Source organism: Balaenoptera musculus, chromosome 1, assembly GCF_009873245.2.
Source record: "Balaenoptera musculus isolate JJ_BM4_2016_0621 chromosome 1, mBalMus1.pri.v3, whole genome shotgun sequence".
NCBI lineage: Eukaryota > Metazoa > Chordata > Mammalia > Artiodactyla > Balaenopteridae > Balaenoptera > Balaenoptera musculus.
In genome coordinates, this window is record NC_045785.1 from 45,336,404 (window position 1) to 45,354,821 (window position 18,418).

At 51.2% G+C, this 18,418-nt stretch overlaps 1 protein-coding gene across 3 annotated transcripts; it reads right to left on the minus strand.

The window, feature by feature from the left end:
- Positions 1-8,907: 8,907 nt before the first annotated feature.
- Positions 8,908-17,659, minus strand: LDLRAD1 (low density lipoprotein receptor class A domain containing 1). 3 transcript variants are annotated; one of them, XM_036829513.1, is made up of 6 exons: positions 17,639-17,659; positions 17,079-17,130; positions 14,337-14,465; positions 12,161-12,298; positions 10,268-10,396; positions 8,908-9,056 (listed from the first exon to the last, which is right to left on the minus strand). In XM_036829513.1, the coding sequence occupies exons 1-6, from the start codon at positions 17,657-17,659 to the stop codon at positions 8,908-8,910; spliced, it is 618 nt and encodes a 205-aa protein (XP_036685408.1). The 3 variants fall into 3 exon arrangements, with proteins under 3 accessions (XP_036685408.1, XP_036685414.1, XP_036685423.1); XM_036829519.1 differs by lacking the exon at positions 14,337-14,465; XM_036829528.1 differs by lacking the exons at positions 12,161-12,298; positions 14,337-14,465.
- Between the last annotated feature and the right edge of the window lie 759 nt (positions 17,660-18,418).

An 18,418-nucleotide genomic window follows, 5' to 3' on the forward strand; every position in this document is an offset into this window, starting at 1 on the left:
TATTTCTTAAATACAACACCAAAAGCATGATCCATAAAAGAAAAAATTTGATAAATGGGACTTCGTCAAAATAAAAAACTTTTGCTTTTTGAAAGACACTGTCAAAAGAATGAAAAGACAAGCCATAGACTGGAAGAAGTATTTGCAAATCATAATCTGATAAAGGGTGTGTGTATTCAGAGTATACAAAGAACTCTCAAAACCCAACAACGAAAAAACAAGCAATATAATAAAATTTAAAAATATTTAAACAAACCTTTCACCAAGGAAGATAAGCACATGAAAAGATGCCCAACATCATTAGTCATTGGGGAAATGCTAAGTAAAATCACAATTAGATGCTACCACACACCTATTAGAATAGCTAAAATTAAAAATACTGATTATACCAAGTGTTGGCAAGGATATAGAGCAACTCAACTCTCCTACTCCAATGATGGGAATGTAAAGTGATACAACCACTTTAGAAAACAAGTCGTTTCATAAAAAGTTAAACATACACCTACCATATCCAGCCATTTCCTTTCCAAGATAAATGAAAGCATATGTCTGTTGCAGGAGAGTGGACTCGAATACTCAGAAATGAATTGTCTGAGGAGACACACATGCTGACAAAGCAAGAGACTTTATTGGGAAGGGGCACCCAGGTGGAGAGCAGGAGGGTTAGGGAAACCAAGAGGACTGCTTTGCCACGTGGCTCACAGTCTCGGGTTTTATAGTAATGGGATTAGTTTCCGGGTTGCCTCTGGCCAATCATTCTGACTCAGGGACCTTCCTGGTGGCGCACGCATCGCTCAGCAAAGATGGATTCCAGTGAGGAGGATCTGAGAGGTTGGTAGGACATATGGACTGGCTTCTCCTTTCTCCTTTTGACCTTTCCCGGATTCTTCCGATTGGTGGTGGCTTGTTAGTTCCACATTCCTTACCAGGACCTCCTGTCGCAAGATAACTCAAATGGTTGCTGTGGTGCCTGGCCAGGGTGGGCGAATTCAGTCAGTGGTTCCCCTAACATGACCATGTAAAGACTTGTGTATAAATGTTCAGAGCAGCTTCATTTGTAATAGCCCAAACTGGGAATAACCTAAAGTCTATTAACAAATGAATGGATAAGTGAAGAATGCATTTCTTCAGCCTGGAATTCACAAATCATGGTACACGCACATGATGGAATACTACTCAGCAATGAAAAGGAATGACTATGGGCATGCTATGACATGGATAAATCTTTATATGTTTTTTTTTTTGCCTGCACCTCTCAACATGTGGGATCTTAGTTCCCCAACCAGGGATCGAACCCATGCCCCCTGCAGTGGAAGCTCAGAGTCTTAACCACTGGACTGCCAGGGAAGTCCTTGGATAAATCTCATAATAGTTATTCTGAATGAAAGAAGTCAGAGAGACCAAAAAAAAAAAGAGTATATGCTGTATGATTTCACTTATATAACATTCTAGAAAAGTGCAAACTAATCTATACTGACAGAAAATCAGTGGTTGTCTAAGTATGGGAGTGAGGATCAGGGCGGGTGAGAGTGAAGGATTACCAAGGTGCACAAGAACTCTTGAGGGTGATGCACATGTTCACTATGGACATGAAACTATGTGATAGTTTCATGGGTATATATCAATACATGTGTCAAAACTTATGAAAGTGTACATTTTAAATATGTGTAGCTTATTGTTTGTCAGTTATACTTCAATGAAGCTGTTTTAAAAAAACTCACTGGGCTTCCCTGGTGACGCAGCGGTTAGGAATCCACCTGCCAATGCAGGGGACACGGGTTCGAGCCCTGGTCCGGGAGGATCCCACATGCTGCAGAGCAACTAAGCCCGGGCGCTACAACTACTGAGCCTGTGCTCTAGGGCCCGCAAGCCACAGCTACTGAGCCCACGCACCACAACTACTGAAGCCTGCGCGCCTAGAGCCTGTGCTCCACAACAAGAGAAGCCACCACAATGAGAAGCCCGTCGACACAACTAGGGAAAGCCTGTGCGCAGCAACGAAGACCCAACGCAGCCAAAAATAAATAAATAAAATAAATAAAATTAAAAAAAAAAACTCACTGAACTATATACACCTAAGATCTGTGTATTTCACTAATGTAAATTACAACTCAATAAATGTTTTTTTAAAAAAATGGAATCAAAGAAATCGCTTCTACCTGACCTGAAGTTGCTGGGTGGCCCTCAGAATCCCAGTGACAGCTACCAGGCAGTGCCAGTTTGGGCTGGTCCCTTCCCTCTCTGCCTCTCTGAGAAGCAATGTCCTCCTATCAAAAGTCTGGCTGGGCTCTGAGCTCCTCGCCAGCTCTGATGTCTGTGGTTTCGTTAGTCTAAGGATGAATGGGGAGTCCCGGGAAACAGTGATGGCAGAAGGTTAAACCAGACCAGTTTTCCAGTCCAAACCCTGCGGTGAAGCCTGAGTCACTTTAAATTCCATTCATCTGTACCTGCGTGTTTGCACAGCAAAGAACCTGTTGTACTTAAGGTACTGATCTTGGAGCCAGGGCCAGGGAGGCTGGGAGATGGCAAATGTTGACGCTCCACGCCTAAGTTCTCTCTGCAGGCTGTGGCATTCAATCCCCTGCTCTGCTGATGTGAACCAAGGGAGCGGCCTGGCTGGCCGCCCCGGGCTCTGTGTCTTCCTGGACCTAGCTTATGGAATGCTGTTTGGGAGGTTGCTACAGCACCTGCTTCTTTGTGAAAGGAAGAACCAATAAAGCAGAAAAGAACAAACACCGTTCTTCCGCCAGCACCAGCCACCTCCTGTTTACAGGCTGCCTCCCCCTGGCCTGGACTCCAGCTTTCTCCTCTAGGGAGTCCTGGCTAAGAAAGAGTGAGCCATCAAGGAGTGGGGATGGTGGGCTCTGGGTGTGAGCCTATCAAGCTTTGATCCTGACTCCACCCTTTAAAAACTGTGTGATCTTAGCCAAGCAACTTCATCTCTCTTAGCCCCTGTGAGGTACAAATAACCAAACCGGGTTCCCGGAATGGTTGTGAGGATAAGAGAAAATGGGATACAAGAGCTAAGACATGTACCAAATGCTCACTAAATATTGCCTGGTAATATTTGTGGACAGGGACTGTTGCCCGCCCGTCCAGTAAACAAAGAATGTTGCCCACCATCCCAATTCTATGAAGATCAAGCCATTAGGCACTGCAACCTCCCACCGATGGTGTACCCTGAGGGGAATTCAGGATGGAGAAAAACAGGAAGCATTCTGGGCTTTGACTACAGGCCTAAATAATTAAGATGCATATGTAAAGAATAATTTCAATGAACCCAGATCCTTTCATTTTTCCATACATAGAAAAGTGCCAAAATCTTTCATTTGTGATGTCTGCTCTTTGTGATTAGCAGTAATCTTTTGGTGTTAGACAACATGTTTTTGTTTTTTCAGCAAAAACCTCCTATATACCCTGGTTCCTCCCTTACCTCTTCAGAGCAGTTCCTAGAGCTGTCTGAGAGGCTGTCTCCTGGGCTATAGTCCTCAGTAAGGTCCCTGGATAAAACTTAACTTGCAACTTTTAGTTGTGCATTTTTCTTCTGTCGGCATATTCATTAAAGGCCCTCTCCTTTCTTCTGCTTGAAGCTTTACTGTTTCCCAGCGGCATTCACCTTTTGGATATCACTTTTCCCCCTAATGCCTGCAAAGTAGTCTGATCATGACATCCTTATTCCTGCTGTACAGAGGAGAGCCTTCTTTGCAGCCTCTCCTCAGAAGGAAGAATCAAATGTGTTTCTCCTGCTGAATACCTCTGCCAGCACCCTGAATCCAAGACTCTTCCTCATACTCCAGCCACGGGGGACAACTTCACGTGCCCTTAGGTGCCCCTCTTGCACTGGCCCCTGTGGCTCTTCAGCCTGGTCTGCCCTGTCCCTGGCTCCTTCATCACCCTGCTCAGGCACCACTGCCACTGGAAGCTTCCCAGACCTCCTGAGACATAGCACGAAATAGCCAACTGCCATGGCTAAGTGCCCAGACTCCTGGTGTTGTCAAACCCAAGTGCATGTGCCTGAGGCACAGTGAGGCCAGACAAACGGAAACAGAGTTTGGAGCAGAGAAAGGTTTATTTCAGAGCCAAGCAAGGAGAACAGGTAGCTCATGCTCCAAAGACCCAAACTCCCCAATGGCTTTCAGGGGAGCATTTTTAAATGCAACATTTGGGGGTGAAGGCTGCAGGATTCATGACTTTCTTCTCACTGATATGTTGTGAAGCAACAGTGTGGTGTTTTAGGAATCTTAATCATCAACTTTCTGGTTCCGAACGGTCTGGGGTCTCGTGCTTGTGCTCAGCAGGTAGTCGCCATCCTCCACCTGAGTGCGGGGCTCTCAGTTCCTGTACAACAACTTAAAGATATGCATCAGATTGTTACGTATATTCCTTGAGGAGGAACTAGGACTCTGTTTTCACTAAACTATTATCATTACTTTTCTTGTTTAACTGCTTTTCCTTTGTTTCTATATTCCCGCACATCCCTAGTTAGTAACTGCTTGAGTCCGTTCTTTAGAACTCAGGGAAGGCCTAGGAGACTAAGCAAGAAATGAGGGGGTGGGGCACGGAAAGGCTCCCCCCTCGCCTTCCCAGGAGGCCCTGCAGGGTTCTTCTCAGTTTCCCTGGCTCTGCCCCTACCGGTCATACACACTTCAACAAGCTGCCTGGCCCCTCTAAGCCTCATATAAACACAGTACCACCCTCAGAGCCTTGTTGGAGGATGAGAGGTAAAGCTCCTACTTAGCATAGTGCTTGACTCATAGTAAGTGCTCAGCAAGTGCCAACTGTGTGCACCTAGAAAGCTGGCTTTTGGTCTTCCCCCTGCTACTGACACGCTGAATGGACTCGGGAAAGTTGGTCTCAGCTTTGGTTTCTCCGTCCTGTAAAATGAAGCATCTTAACCCCATGGGCCTGTTAGGGAACCATTGACCGAAACCACCCACCTTGGCCAGACACGGTGATAACTACTCATGGGTTGTCTCACAACAAGAGGTCCCACCAGTAAGGACCCTGAATCAGACCAAATATGGGCCAAGCAAGATGATTGGCCAGAGACAACCCGGAAATTAACCCCATTACCATAAAACCCGAGACTGTGAGCCACGTGGCAGAGTTGTTCTCCTGGGTTCCTACTCTCCTGCTCTCCGCCCAGGCGCCCCTTCCCAATAAAGTCTTTTGGTTTGTCAGTATGAAACCGTGCACCTCAGACCGGGACGTGAACCCATGCCAGGACTCAAACCCGGCCAAAACCCATAGTATTCCAACTGAGATCACACACCTGGTCTCAGGACTTAATGAAGCTCAGGTTCTTGATGTCTCACCGCAGAAAGAATTCAGTGAGAGACAAAGTGACGAGTAAGAAGTGGATTTATTTAGAGAGAAACACACTCCACAGACAGAGTGTTGGCCATCTCAGAAGGTGAGAAAGGCACCAGGGTATGGGGTTGTCAGTTTTTATAGGGCTGGGCAATTTCATAGGCTAATGAGTGGGAGGAGTATTCCAGCTATTTCGGGAAGGGGCAGGGATTTCCAGGAATTGGGCTACCACCCACTTTTTGATCTTTATGGTCGGCCTTGGAACTGTCATGGTGCCTGTGGGTGTGTCATTTAGCTTGCTGATGTGTTACAGTGAGTGTATACTGAGGCTCAAGGTCTAGTGGAAGTTGACTGGTCCTCCATCTTGGACCCATTTGGTTCTAATCAGTTTATGTCATGTCCTTGGGCTATGTCATTCTTTCAAATGTTGTGCCCTAACCCCTTCCCTCCTATTTCAAGTACACATGTCTCCTCAGACAATTCATTTCCAAGTGTTAGACAAGAGGCCCACTCTCAGGCCCTGGAAGGGGTCCCCTTCCTGCAACAGGCCCATAGATGGGCTTGGTTGGGAGGGGAGGGCAGAATTATGTGCAACCTGTGGTGCCAGTGCCTCTGGGCATTTTTCTGAGAAAGCCACAGCCCAGTGAAGAAGCCCAGGAATGGATGACCACTGAGGTTTCCCTGTCTCTCTCTTGCGGGGACCAACCGCAGCACCACCAGCCCCTGGCAGGAACTGGGCCTCACCTGCACCTGAACCACCGAGGCTGACTGATATTGAAACAGCAGGGAAGTGGGCAGGGCACAACCTATAATAGAATGACATAGCCCTTGAGGATACAACAAACACTGGTTAGAACTGTTAGGTTCAAGATGGTGGAAGATTCAACTTCCAGTGGACCTTAAGTCTCATTATACACTCATTGTAATATATTAGCAAATGCTAAATGACACACCCACAGGCGCCATGACAGTTCCAAGGCTAACCATAAAATGTCAAAAAGTGGGTGGTGGCCCAATTCCTGGAAACTTCTGCCCATTTCCCAAAATAGTTGGAATAATCCTCTCATTCGTTGGCCTATGAAATTACCCAGCCCATAAAAACTAACCACCCCATATTTTGGGGCCTCTTGCCTTCTGAGATGGCCCACGCTCTGTCTGTGGAGTGCTTCTCCCAGGGCCATTCTCAACTTTTGAGACGGACCACATTCTGTCTATGGAATATGTATCTCTCTAAATAAATCCACTTGTTACCTATCACTTTGTCTCTCACTGAATTCTTTCTGCCAAGAGACATAAAGAACCTGAGGTTCGTTAAGTCCTGAGACCAGGTATGCGATCTCAATGAAAAGACAGCGGGTTCAAATCCCAATGTGAGTTGAGCAGTTTCAGCATGAGCAAACATAGGCTCCTTCTTCCTTGGCCTCTCCCCAGTGACCTTGTTTTCAACAACTGATGATCAGGATGTCAGGAACATGTTGGTATTTGAACGCTGGAATGAGTTTCTGAAACTTTTCTTGTTCCTCAGGGGTGAGTCAGCTCAACTCTCTTGTCCTCTCTCAGGCTTCGGGGCCCCTGTTGTCCTCATTCTCACTACTTCCCTCCCCCCCCAACACGTGTTCCACCAGTAAATAGCCCTTGATCATCCTCTCTTCTCTGCCCACTTGGTCATGCCCTGGCATGTTCTTCTTGGACTGTTACTGTTACTGTTGTAATTAAAGGTCACTGTAGCTCCAGGTGACTTCCTTGCTTACCATGCCCTGATGACACCCACTGCCCTTAGGTTGAAGTGTGACACACTATGCCCTCCAGGATCATGTCCTTGCCCACCTCCTCACCTCCTATTGTCCTATTGCTTTGGCCACGTGGCCTGCTGGGCATTCCCACACCTTTCTTCATGAGGCCCCTCAGCCGGAAATGCCTTCTCCTCCACCTGTACTACTGGAAATTCTCCTGCCCTCCAGAGCCAGCCCAAATGCCCCTCCTCTGGGAAGGAGTGGCTGCTCTGGATCAGTCTTCAGAACAAGGATGCCCTGAGTGTGCCCGTAGTACCTCACTTGTGCCGCACTTGGAGAGAAACTCAGCCAAAGATGCCAGAGCCCAGGGCTGAGGCTCCCTCAGGCAGGCTCCCTGAGGCATCCCGTTCCAGGAACTGATCTTCAGGTCATCAGAGCCCAAAACATGATTGTGTCCTGGCTCCCGAAGGCCCCTCCTTGGTGCCCTCAGCCCAGCATTTTCTGCTGTCCCACCCCTCCTCCCAGTGTAAGGTGCCTCCTCCGTGGGATCCTGTGCTCCTCCATCATTGGACCCAGGCCTGCTCACTCCTGGGTGCCTGGCGCCCGGCTTGGCACAGAGCAGGCGCACAGCGTCTGTTTAGTGTGTGAGTGAATGAATTAACGTGGCAGTGAATGAACTAGAGCTCACCCGTCTCTCTTGGTGCCCATATTTATTTCAAAACTCACGTGAGACTGATACACAGAACTGATTTTATTAATTTCCAGTGGGGATATGTCTGGCTCCCTCAACAGGAGTCCCCTTATTGGCCAGATTCCAAGTCCATCTTTCAGAATAAGGGTGGGGCACTTTCTGATTCTCAAGCCACCTTTTTAAATACGCTACAGAGACTCTGCCTCCACCCTGGCCAAGATAGAGTCACACTGGTAGATGGAAAGACTTTGGGGTTGGGACACCATGGATGGTATTTGAGTCCCAGTTCCAGCCCTTACTTTGCTGTATGATCCTGGTTATTTCTCCCTCTGGGCCACAGTTTCCTCATCTGTTTAATGGGGATATCCATCCTTGCCTGCCTGGGTGCTGTGAAACTGGAAATGTACGCCGAGAAACAACTCTTTCACTCAGGCTCTGGAACCCAAATACAATCCCTACTTGAAGGAACCTGGGCTGTTTTGTTGGGCAGCTGGTCACGGGGTGAGGGTGGGAGTGGTTGGGAAGAGAAGGGATGGAAGGGGCGGTGGGGGTGCTCCTCAAGCTGTTCTTCCTACAACTCAGAGCTTCCTGGGGTGGCTTCCTAGGGGCAGGATGACAAGTACCCCATCTCATGTGTATCTCATGTGATCCATCAGTGGGACCTGCTAGGCTTACTGAGCTGAGAAAACACTGAGGCTGCATCCAAGTTCAGCAATATCTGCCTTAGGTACCAAAAGGGCAGGAAGTGGCATATACTTCATATATGTGCCATTCATAAGGGCTAAACTTCTCAGCTTGGTGTTTAAGCCCAAGACTTATCTTTTCTCCAAGGGGTGACAAGGTCAGTATCTGCAAGCCTGTCTTGGAGTGGAGGAGCAGATTTCCTCTGTGTGGCCCCAGAGTCAGGCCTCCAATCATGGCAGCAGATTCCCTTCGTCTTTGTTAGGAGTTGCCTAACATGGTAGTGAGCTCCCCGTCACTGGAAGAATTCAAGCAGAGGCTGAAAAACTTGAAAGCAGGAGAGGCAATTCCTATTCAGAGACAACGGTGTGTAGATCCCACTACATGATCTCGAAGGCCCCTTCCTGCCCTTGTGTACTTGGATTCATAGCACATGTGATGGGTTATCAGTGCCATTCCAACCAGCCTCCCACTCTGGCCTGGGTGACCCATTCAGGGTCCAGGACAGGAGTACTCGTCAGACCAGTCGGAGCAGTGCTGCACGTGATCACGGCAGAGGCTCCTGGGGATACAGCTGCAATATTTGAAGACAGTCGAGGGACAGCGCCACCAGCCAGGGCCGCAGGGCGGGCACGTAGTCACTGGGAAGACAGAAGAGCAGCTGCTCTGTCCTGGAATGCCCCGTGCACCAGGGCACTCCTTAGCTCTGAAACCTACCATTGCCTCCACAGCCCTGCCCCATCTGACACGGGTTGACTATATTCCTTATTTCCCTGGAGAAGAGAAAATCTAGACTCCCCAGCTCATAGGCTGTGTGACCTCAAGCAAGTCTCTCACCCTGTCTGAACCTCAGTTTCCTCATGTGCTCAAGGTTGTTATTAAGGAAGATAGGCAAAGTGCCAGGTCCACAGTCAGTGTTCAGTTACTAACGGGCGTATATAGTCTCCCATCCTCCTCTCTCACCCTGATTCGGTCCCACCAGCCCGCTTACGATTCTCTTGAGGGCACCTCGCAGACCTCCCTCCTTTGCCCTGGACCCTGGGCCTCCAGCATTCTTCCCTGCACACCCAGCCTCTGCCTGTTGAAACCCTGTCCATTTTTTAAGGCCTGCTTGAATACTGCCTCTTCTGAGAAGTCTCCCTTGATGATTACTTCTCCTATCTGCCCCCTCCACAAAAAACCTCTCCAGGACCCCGGCACTTCCTTTTGGCTTCAGCATGATGTGAGTCCTGGGGGTGGGACATATGTTTGACTCCTGACGGTGCCCCAGCAGAACCTGGCACCAGGCCAGCCCCCAACAGTGCTCAGAACATGTTTGTGGGTTGAACACTGGGGAAGAAATTGAAAGGAAACTCTGGAGCAGTGAAAGAACTCGTCTCAGAGTCAGGAGACCTGGGTTTACACCCAAGCCCCCTTCCTATCACTCATCATATTAAGTCACTTCTCCTCTCTGGTCTCAGTTTACCTACATATAAATTGGGGCCAGCGATTCCTGCCTTCCTTTCCTCGCAGGGTTGTTGGGTGGTGCAGAGAAGATGAAGGAAGCCCAGGTTCAAACCCCGGCTGGGCCACGTACGTACTCCTTGCATGACTGCCCTCTGGGTCCCAGTTTCCTCATCTGCGACCCTGAAAGCAAGTTTCCCACCACAGAAGAATAACTCTCCAGAAGGAGCCCCTTGGAGTGGTAGTGAGCACCCTACCACTTGAGGCATTCAAGGAGGAGTGGAAAACTTCTTCCTAGGATGCAAGAAGGGGATGCAGGGGGAACTTCGGAGATTCTCTCTGTTTAACTTCTGCCCTCTGGCCACTACCTGGCCACCTGCCCCAGCCAAGCTCGTGCCCAGACCCCCACCTGGGCTCAGTTCATCTGAGCAGTCCCCACAGTTGTTGATCCCATCACACTTTTGGTTTGAGTAGATCCAGGAAGCGGGGTCTCCGCAGTGAGCCACGAGGAAGCCAGGGAGGCTCTGGGGCATGTCTCCTGCAGAGGGAGAGATGAGGCAGGAGGAAGTCCACATCTGGATGCAGCTGCCTCAGGACTATCCGGAGGTGGATTTTCCTGGCCACCCTGGCAGCTGTCAAACTCGGGGTCACTGCCCATCTATCCAGGAAGGGCAAAAGGAGGTTTCTTGGGGAGGAGGTCAAGTCAAGGAGAGAGGAGGGTTCTTTCCCTGTTCACCCAATAGAATGCCCAGAGCCACTTCTCCCTACTCAGCTCTTGCGCCTTCCCACTCCACACCATTGCTTGCTTTATTCCTCCCTCCAGAAAAGTCCTCCTTGACACCTGTCCAAAACCATTCCACCTGCAAGTCCAGGTTCAAGTTCCTTCACCTCCAGGAAGCCTCTTCCGACTGGAACATAACAAGAATAAATATGAAGCCTTGCACTTGGGTCCCAGAACTCAGGGAATGTGGGATCACATGCTTTGTAAAAGAGAGTCAGAGCGTCTTTCTTGGAAGTGAGTTCTATGTTAGACAGCAGTGTGACAGGTATACCAAAAATTAACACAAACTCAGGCCACATCACTGGAGGTATAACCCAGACTTGGGAGGGGAAAAGCCTTTGTTCCTTGGACTCACCAGAGCCAGCCAGAAGTGTCATGGATGCTTCTGGGGCCAGTCCAGGGAGAGGGACATGGGCACTTGGTATGTGTTCTGTAGAGTGCTGGTGGAGTGGGGAAGACCAATCATAAGGGGGTGACTGGGAGTTCAGAGGGTGGCCCGGGTAAGAGGACACTCATGGGGGACAAGAAAGCAATCTCCAAATCCATGCAGTGCCATCATCATGGGAGACAGATTGAAATGTGGTTCTTGGGGGGCAGGGGTTAATGAGAGGGCAGAGTTGGAACCAATCAAGGATGCTACTGGGAGGCAGCTCTAAACTCAGTACAAGGGAGACGTTCCCATGGAAAAACCAGGCAATGACGGGAGCAGCTGCCTCAAACTGTAGTGAGCGTCCCATCCTGGGAGTGTGCAAGCAGAGGCAGAGGGGATTTGGGCATGAGCTGGGACATGGACTAGATGACCTTTAAGGTCTCTTCTGGTCTTGAGGGTCCATGATGCAATGACCCTCCCCCCATAAGCTACCCCATCCCACCACTCCGGCTCACCAGGCTCTCTCCCTCCTCTGTGGCAAGTGCCACGCCCCTCTCTCTTGAGAACTGTCAGGTCTCTAAGGTCTGGGACTAGACCTTCCCATTCATTAATTCAGTAATTCACTCATTTCATCATTTATTCAGCAAATTATTCCTGATACCTCTCTGTGCAGTGCCCTGTGCCAGGCACTGGGCCCCAATATCAAGCAGATTAGGTTTGCCCCAGAGGAGTTCACAGTCTGATGGGGGTGGCAAACATGCCAATTGAGAGTGACAACCAGTGTGACTAGGGCTGGGGTGCAGGGAAGCACAGGGGTTGTGAGAGCCCAAAGGAGGGAACTTAATTTAGTTCGGGCATCAGGGAAGGCTTCCTGGAGGAGGTAGCACTTGAAATCTGCCTTGAGGGTTGTACACAGGTTCTCTGGGCACGGAGATGCACAGAGTGGAGGCATCCCCTAGTGTGGGCACATGTGTGTGCGTGTGAGTGGGACAGGGCAGGGGAAGATGTTCCTGGCTGAGGGCAGCATATAAGCAAAGGCCTGAGGACATCAGGGTGCTTGGTATGTTCAGGGGTGGTCGAGCTTCAGCATGGCTGCAGGGAGAGCTGGAGTTGGGGGGCAGCTCCCAAGGGGCCCTGGAGTAGCTACTCACGGCACAAGGCCTCCTCCTCGTCCTCGCCGTGGGCACAGGTGCGGACGCCATCACAGACCCTGCTGGCTGGGATGCAGCTCCTCAGGTCATGGCATAGGAAGCCTGTCCTGTTCATCTGTGTCACGCAGGGCTGGGCCCCTGAGTGGGCAGGGCGAGCCCCGGAAGGGTCAAGGGTGGTGTTTACAAGGGCATCACCAAGTTCTCCCCACTGAGCCCCACCTGAGCTGGGGTGAGAAGCTTGGGCAGTGGGGAGGACACTGAGCTCCAAGCCCCAGCTCAACCACTTGCCAGCTGTGTGACCATGGGCAGATGACCCAACCTCTCTGTGCCTCAGGTTCCTTTCTGCAAGATAGGGATCATAGCACACACCCCACAGGACAGTTGGGGAGATTACATAAAAGCCTCTGTGTGAATAACCCTAGAGAGAGTGCAGAGAAAGTCATGGTTTATTGAATGACTGTCTCATGGGAAGTTCCTGAGGACAGTGCTCAAGTCAGTGAAGTGGCTTTCATGGTGGGGCTCCTGGTGCAGGTGAAGGTGTCAGAGGCAACCTCCTGGGGCTGGTTGGGGACTGTTATGCCACAATCCCTTACATCTGGGACAACTTTATGGGCTGCAAAGCGCCTTCACATTTTTATTCTATTGTTTCCCCAAAAATCTCTGTGAGGTGTGATCATTAGCCCCATTTCATAGATGAGGAAAGTAAGACTCAGAGAGGTGCAACATGCCCGGCCGCACGGCTGATACCCCAGGCTGCTGCCTCTGCTCTTTCCTGAGGCCGGGTCGCCTCCCCAGTGTCCAGGAGTGGTGGGGACCATCTGAGTGTCCATCCTTCTGAGAGTCTTCCCTTCCATCCCACTGCGGGGAACACCCAACCCTGGGGCTACCCCCAAAGAATTAGGGGAGATAAACTGACAGACGGGCTGGGAGGTCCGGCTCCGCAGGCTGTGCATGTGTACACGCGTGAGTGCAGGTTGGAGGTGGGAGCGGGTTTGTGCCTGTGTGTTTGTGCACATGTGAACCACAGCTCATCTCCTGGAACTGCCTCAGCTAGTGTGAGGGGGCCGGCCCTCGGAGACAGTTACATTGTCACACACACACATACTTCAGTACACTCGCACATACACAGACGTGCACACACACACAGATATGTACCTGCATACACAGACATGTGCGTATACACAGACACCTGCACACACACATACACACACACAGGTACATACACGCAGGCAACTCCTTGCGTGCTCACATCTATCCCCAGTGCCCATGCTCAGGCATGTAGGGTACTGTGGATTTTACCCCCTACTCCACCTGTCCCCTTAGCACCTCCTGCTAGGTGACAGAGCCATCTCTCAGAAAGGTAGGTCTGCTGACACTCTGCCCCCAGCTTAATCCCCGCCCATGGCTTTCTGGGTGGTGACCTCCCTCCCCAGTGCAGCCTTAGAGGCCCTGGGCCTCGGCCCCACCCACTGCTCTGTCCTTCGTGTCCACTGACCTTCTCCTCACATTTCCTCCCATCCCAGGGACTCTGCACAGGGTGTTCCCTGTGGTTCTCCTGCCACCCCTTCCACTAACCAATCCCACTTTCCCTTCATGCCTCAGCCCCCTTACACTTCTCAAGGAGCCCTTCCTGACTCCTGGACTGGGTCAGAGCCCTGCTCCAGACTCTCAGAGCCCCCGTTAACCCTGCCTTACTGTACTTATTGGATTAATATCTGCCTCACTTTCCAAACTGTTAGCTGCATGATGGCAGGGTCGGTGTTGGGGCTCACCACTGAAGCCGGGCCTCAGGGATATGCTGGACAGGTCCCTGTCCTCTGTGGTGAAGGCAGACATGCAGATGGATGGCACCACCCAGGGTGACCAGACTGGGGGAAGAGGAAGTGTGAGAGTTATGGGAGCTGAGACAAGGCTCCTAAACCAGGCAGGCAGGGAAGGCTTCCTGGAGGAGGTGGCATCAGAGCTGGGTCCTCTCAATAGCTCATGCTTATAGATGTGCAAATGGAAGCTCAGAGATGTGTATATGTCAGTGTCTGTGTGTGTCTGCACATGCACCCTAAGGAATTGTCCAAAAGTCATTTCATGGAGAAGCCAGGCAGGGTCAGTTTTCCCCCATCTCTCTGTGTCCCCATCCCCTCCCAACAAGTCTGACCCACCCTCTCTTGCCCACCCTGACCTGGCGTGCGAGGTGGGGGTCCAAGGATGGCGACCAGGGCAATCAGGGCTGCAAGAGTTGCCAGCAGGAGCATCAGGAAAGCTGAGAGGCAGGCCCCTCGGCATGAGCAGCAGAAAGGGCTGCAGTCGGCTGTGTGGGGTGGGAAACCAGTGATGGAGCAGCCAGTGCTGGGGCCCAGGGATTTCCTGCCCTGACCGCTACAAGTTGTCCCTCCCCACTGGGGTCCTGGGGGGCAGGACAGGCTTCCCTGGAGGAGAGGGCTCCCAAGCCCACCATGATGTTCTCAGCTCTGCCTGTGGGCCCACCAAACACCTGTCTCTGGCCCAGGTCCAGTTGCTGGTGAGTGGCAGTCAGGACGAGGGTCCCAGGTCTCTGCTCCACCCCCCTCACCCTCCTGTCCTTCCATGAGGCTGTCTCCTCAGGAGGAAGGGAGAGATGTACATCTGCGTATCAAGCCCCTACCATGGGGCAGAGACCAAAGCAGGCCCTTCATAGCCATTATTTGTATTTTCCAAGACAACATTTATTTTATAAATGAGGAGACTGAGGCTCAGAGAAGAAAGGGTTCAGGTCACCTTGTGTGGAGCTGGGATGTGAATCCACACCTATTTGCCACCCAAATGGGTGCCCTTTCCACATGCCAACTGATTGCTCATTCTGGAGCCCATCAGGAATTGGAATCCCAGCTGCACCACTTTCCAGTTGGACCACACTGAAAAGCCACTTTACTTCTCTGTGTCTGTTTCCTCAAGTGGAAAATGGGGGTCATAATGCCTACCTTAGAGTTGTTGAGAGGATTAAGCTAGGTACTGTATCAGAACAGTGCTTGGGACATAGTAAGTGCTGTAAAGGTTTTAGCTACTATTCATGTTTTTGAGCATCTACTATGTGCCATTCTGTATCTGAAGTACTGTGGAAATAGGTGATGTCCTCCTCCTTTAACTAACTTCGATCCTTTAATATTTGCTTGCTTGTGAAATAATGAAACAACGTCTTCTTGGGATCCTACTAGATGCCCTGCTCTGTAGAGGACACAAAATCAGTCACAGCTCTGATCCCCTTGCCCTCCAAAAGCTTGTAGTTGCACTCAGAAGACAAGATGTAGACAGAAGAGTGTGGGCACTCCTGCTGTCCTCTGGGGCACAATTATCTCAGAGAGGGGGCAGGAGCGGGTCTGATGCATCTACGTCCCCAGGATCCAGCCTGGGGACATAGTAGGCAGGCACACAGTAGGTGCTTTCTGAATACTCTGATCTAGAGATCCAGGAAACAAGGGAAGGGCCCAATTCAGGTCAGTTCAGGTCATTTCCATGTAATCCATTCACATTTCCAGAGCTGCCTACTCTGTACTCAGGCTATACCTATACACCCGCTGCTCACAGAGCCAGGTCGCAAATGTGGTTAAGAAAGCGTGAACAAGGTGTCATGGGTGCTTGAAGGAGGGTGGGATTTCCACAGGCAGGCGAGGGGAAGGTGCAAGGAGAGGGCACTCCAGGCAGAGAGCGCCTGGATGGCATGCGGGGGACAGCAAGTGGCCCCGTGTGTCCGGAGCCCGGGGTGGGCGTGCATTGCGAAGGGAGACGATAGCCGATTTATGCTGTAGGAGATGCAGCATAAATCTAAAACCCATATTCCCTGCAGCCTTAGTCCGTGGCTCCCTTGTAAGCTCAGGTAACCAGGGAGACAGCGGGAAGGCTGGCCAGGAGCAGCATGGTTGGCCAAGCAGCCACTCCTCAAACATTTGTGCAGCACAGGCCGGGTGGGTGGGGTCACAGGAGAGCCTCGGGGCCCACGGCCAGATGAAGGCTGCACTTCAAAGCCTGAAAGCCCTTAGGTGCCGATGCCCCAGGGGACAGACGGGAAAAGGAGGCCATTTTCCCACATCACGCCCACCGTGAGCCAGGCTTGAAATAAACAAGCGCCAGTGTGGAGCAGCAAAGGCACCGGGGCTCTGCAACCAGAGGGACCCTGATTCGGATTTGAACCCTGCCTCCCTTCTCCCATCCGTGTGGGATCCCAGCTTGGCTGAGCTACCTGACCTCCCTTCACCTCAGCTGCCTCATCTGTTATTGCCCCCTAATAGGAGCCCCTCTCAGAGCTGTCCTGAGGGTTGAAACAGGCCCTGCGATGCTGGGCACATAACAGGGCCTTGATCCTTGATAGCTATTAATAGTAGCTACCTCTCTGGGGCTGTTTCCTTAAACGATCAAATGAAGGCCAAGATTGGAAACACATAGCAGGTGCTTAATAAATGTGTTCTTTCCTGCCTTTATTCCACAGAGGTAAAGCAAACTGTCCTGGTCACATGGTGAGCCAGTGGCCAAGAGCAGGTGCTAAATAAGTGCGTAATCCTGCCTATTTTATCCCTCAGAGGTAAAGAGAATCACCCAGGTCACCCTCTGAGCCAAGGACTCGACTCCAGAGCTCTTTCCTCTATAGGTTACCGGGGGGTACTGTATGTGGCTCTGTGCCTGTGAGGTGGGCAGCATACAGTAGGTGCTCCACACATGCTTGTGCATGGAGAGAATGAACCACCCTATTAAGCAAATGGCTGTCATCATGGTTGGCCAGGACGCTGGGAGCAAGGGGACATCAGCAAGGGGACAGAGAGCGGGACAGAGCTCTCTCTGTCTGAGAGAGTGGGAGCCTTAGGGAGCCCCCTTTGTGTCTCTGTAGCAACAGCCCAGCTTCAAGGGAGCCCCACGTGGGGGAGGGACTGGCCCCAGGCCCTCCGTCCTTTACCTTCCCTTCCAGGGAGGGCTTGGCTTCCAGCGGCAGCAGCATTGCCATCCCCCTGCCCAAGAGAACAGAGTGAGGGGTGGGCTGAGGTGAGGCGAGGTCCAGCCTCAGGGAGCCAGACTGAAAAGTTTTTCAGAAGTGTCACCAAGAGCCTCGGGGGAAACCACGGGCCCTCCCACTCCAGCATGCTGAATGCCCCAAACTCATCACGTCCACGTCACGTTCCCACACCCATGCCTGTACTGTGCCCTGGAATGACTTTTCCTCCACTGTCCACTTGGCAAACATTCATCCTTCAAACCAGCTCAGGCGGCTCCCCTAGGATCCCCCGGCTGCCCCCTCCCATAATGTCGATCGTTCTCTCCCTTGGCCTTCTGTCCCCTCCCAGCACGTATCACCTGAACCGTGTACCTGGTTCACCTGTTGGGTCCCCATACAACCTGGTAGAGAGCCTCCAGGGTGGTGGAGGACCCGAGTCACCTCAGCGTCTCCCCTCTTTACTGCCCACCCTTAGCCTGAGGTTGGCTCCCCATGGTCAGGAGCTGTCTCAGGGCAGCTCTTACCTGGGGGAAGATCTTGTTCATGTCTCCGGCTCCCGGCTCCAGTCTCCGGGCCCTGGGGGGGTGCAGAGAACTCAGCGCAGGCTCCCTGCCTGTCACCAGGGGCAGCCTGGGGGAGGGATGACAGAAGGCCTCGCCTGGCCGCACCCACCCTGTGGGCAGGCCCCTCCCCGGCTGCTTCCCATGCCGAGGAAAGGGCAGCAGGGCCCTGCTCCTGCCTGGCCCTTCCCCACTCTGCAGTCTGACAGCCACACTCCAAGGTTGGAGTTCTCATCCCCATGTTACAGGCGGAGAGTCTGAGGTTCATAGAGGGAGAAACTGCCCTCAAGTCACACAGTGTGGGTTTGGTGGGGGCGTTAACTCAGGAATTTTTCAGGGTGTGATTTTTCCTCCACATCAGTTATGAGACTGGAGGATGTCAGGCCCCGCAACTGCATGAAGATCCAGGCAGAAATACCCAGGATTAATGTTCCAGTGGCTAAAAAGCAGGGGTCATTTTTTTCATTGATGTTTGTTCAATTAAATATGTAACCTAGATGGAAAGAGTATGCATTTCCCACTAAAATTATAAAGCAAATATAATTTTAAATTATTTTCTTTTTTTTTTTTTTTTATAAATTTATTTATTTATTTATGGCTTCGTTGGGTCTTTGTTGCTGCGTGCGGGGGCTACTCTTCGTTGTGGTGCGCGGGCTTCTCATTGTGGTGGCTTCTCTTGTTGCAGAGCACGGGCTCTAGGTGCATGGGCTTCAGTAGCTGTGGCCACGGGATTAGTTGCTCCAC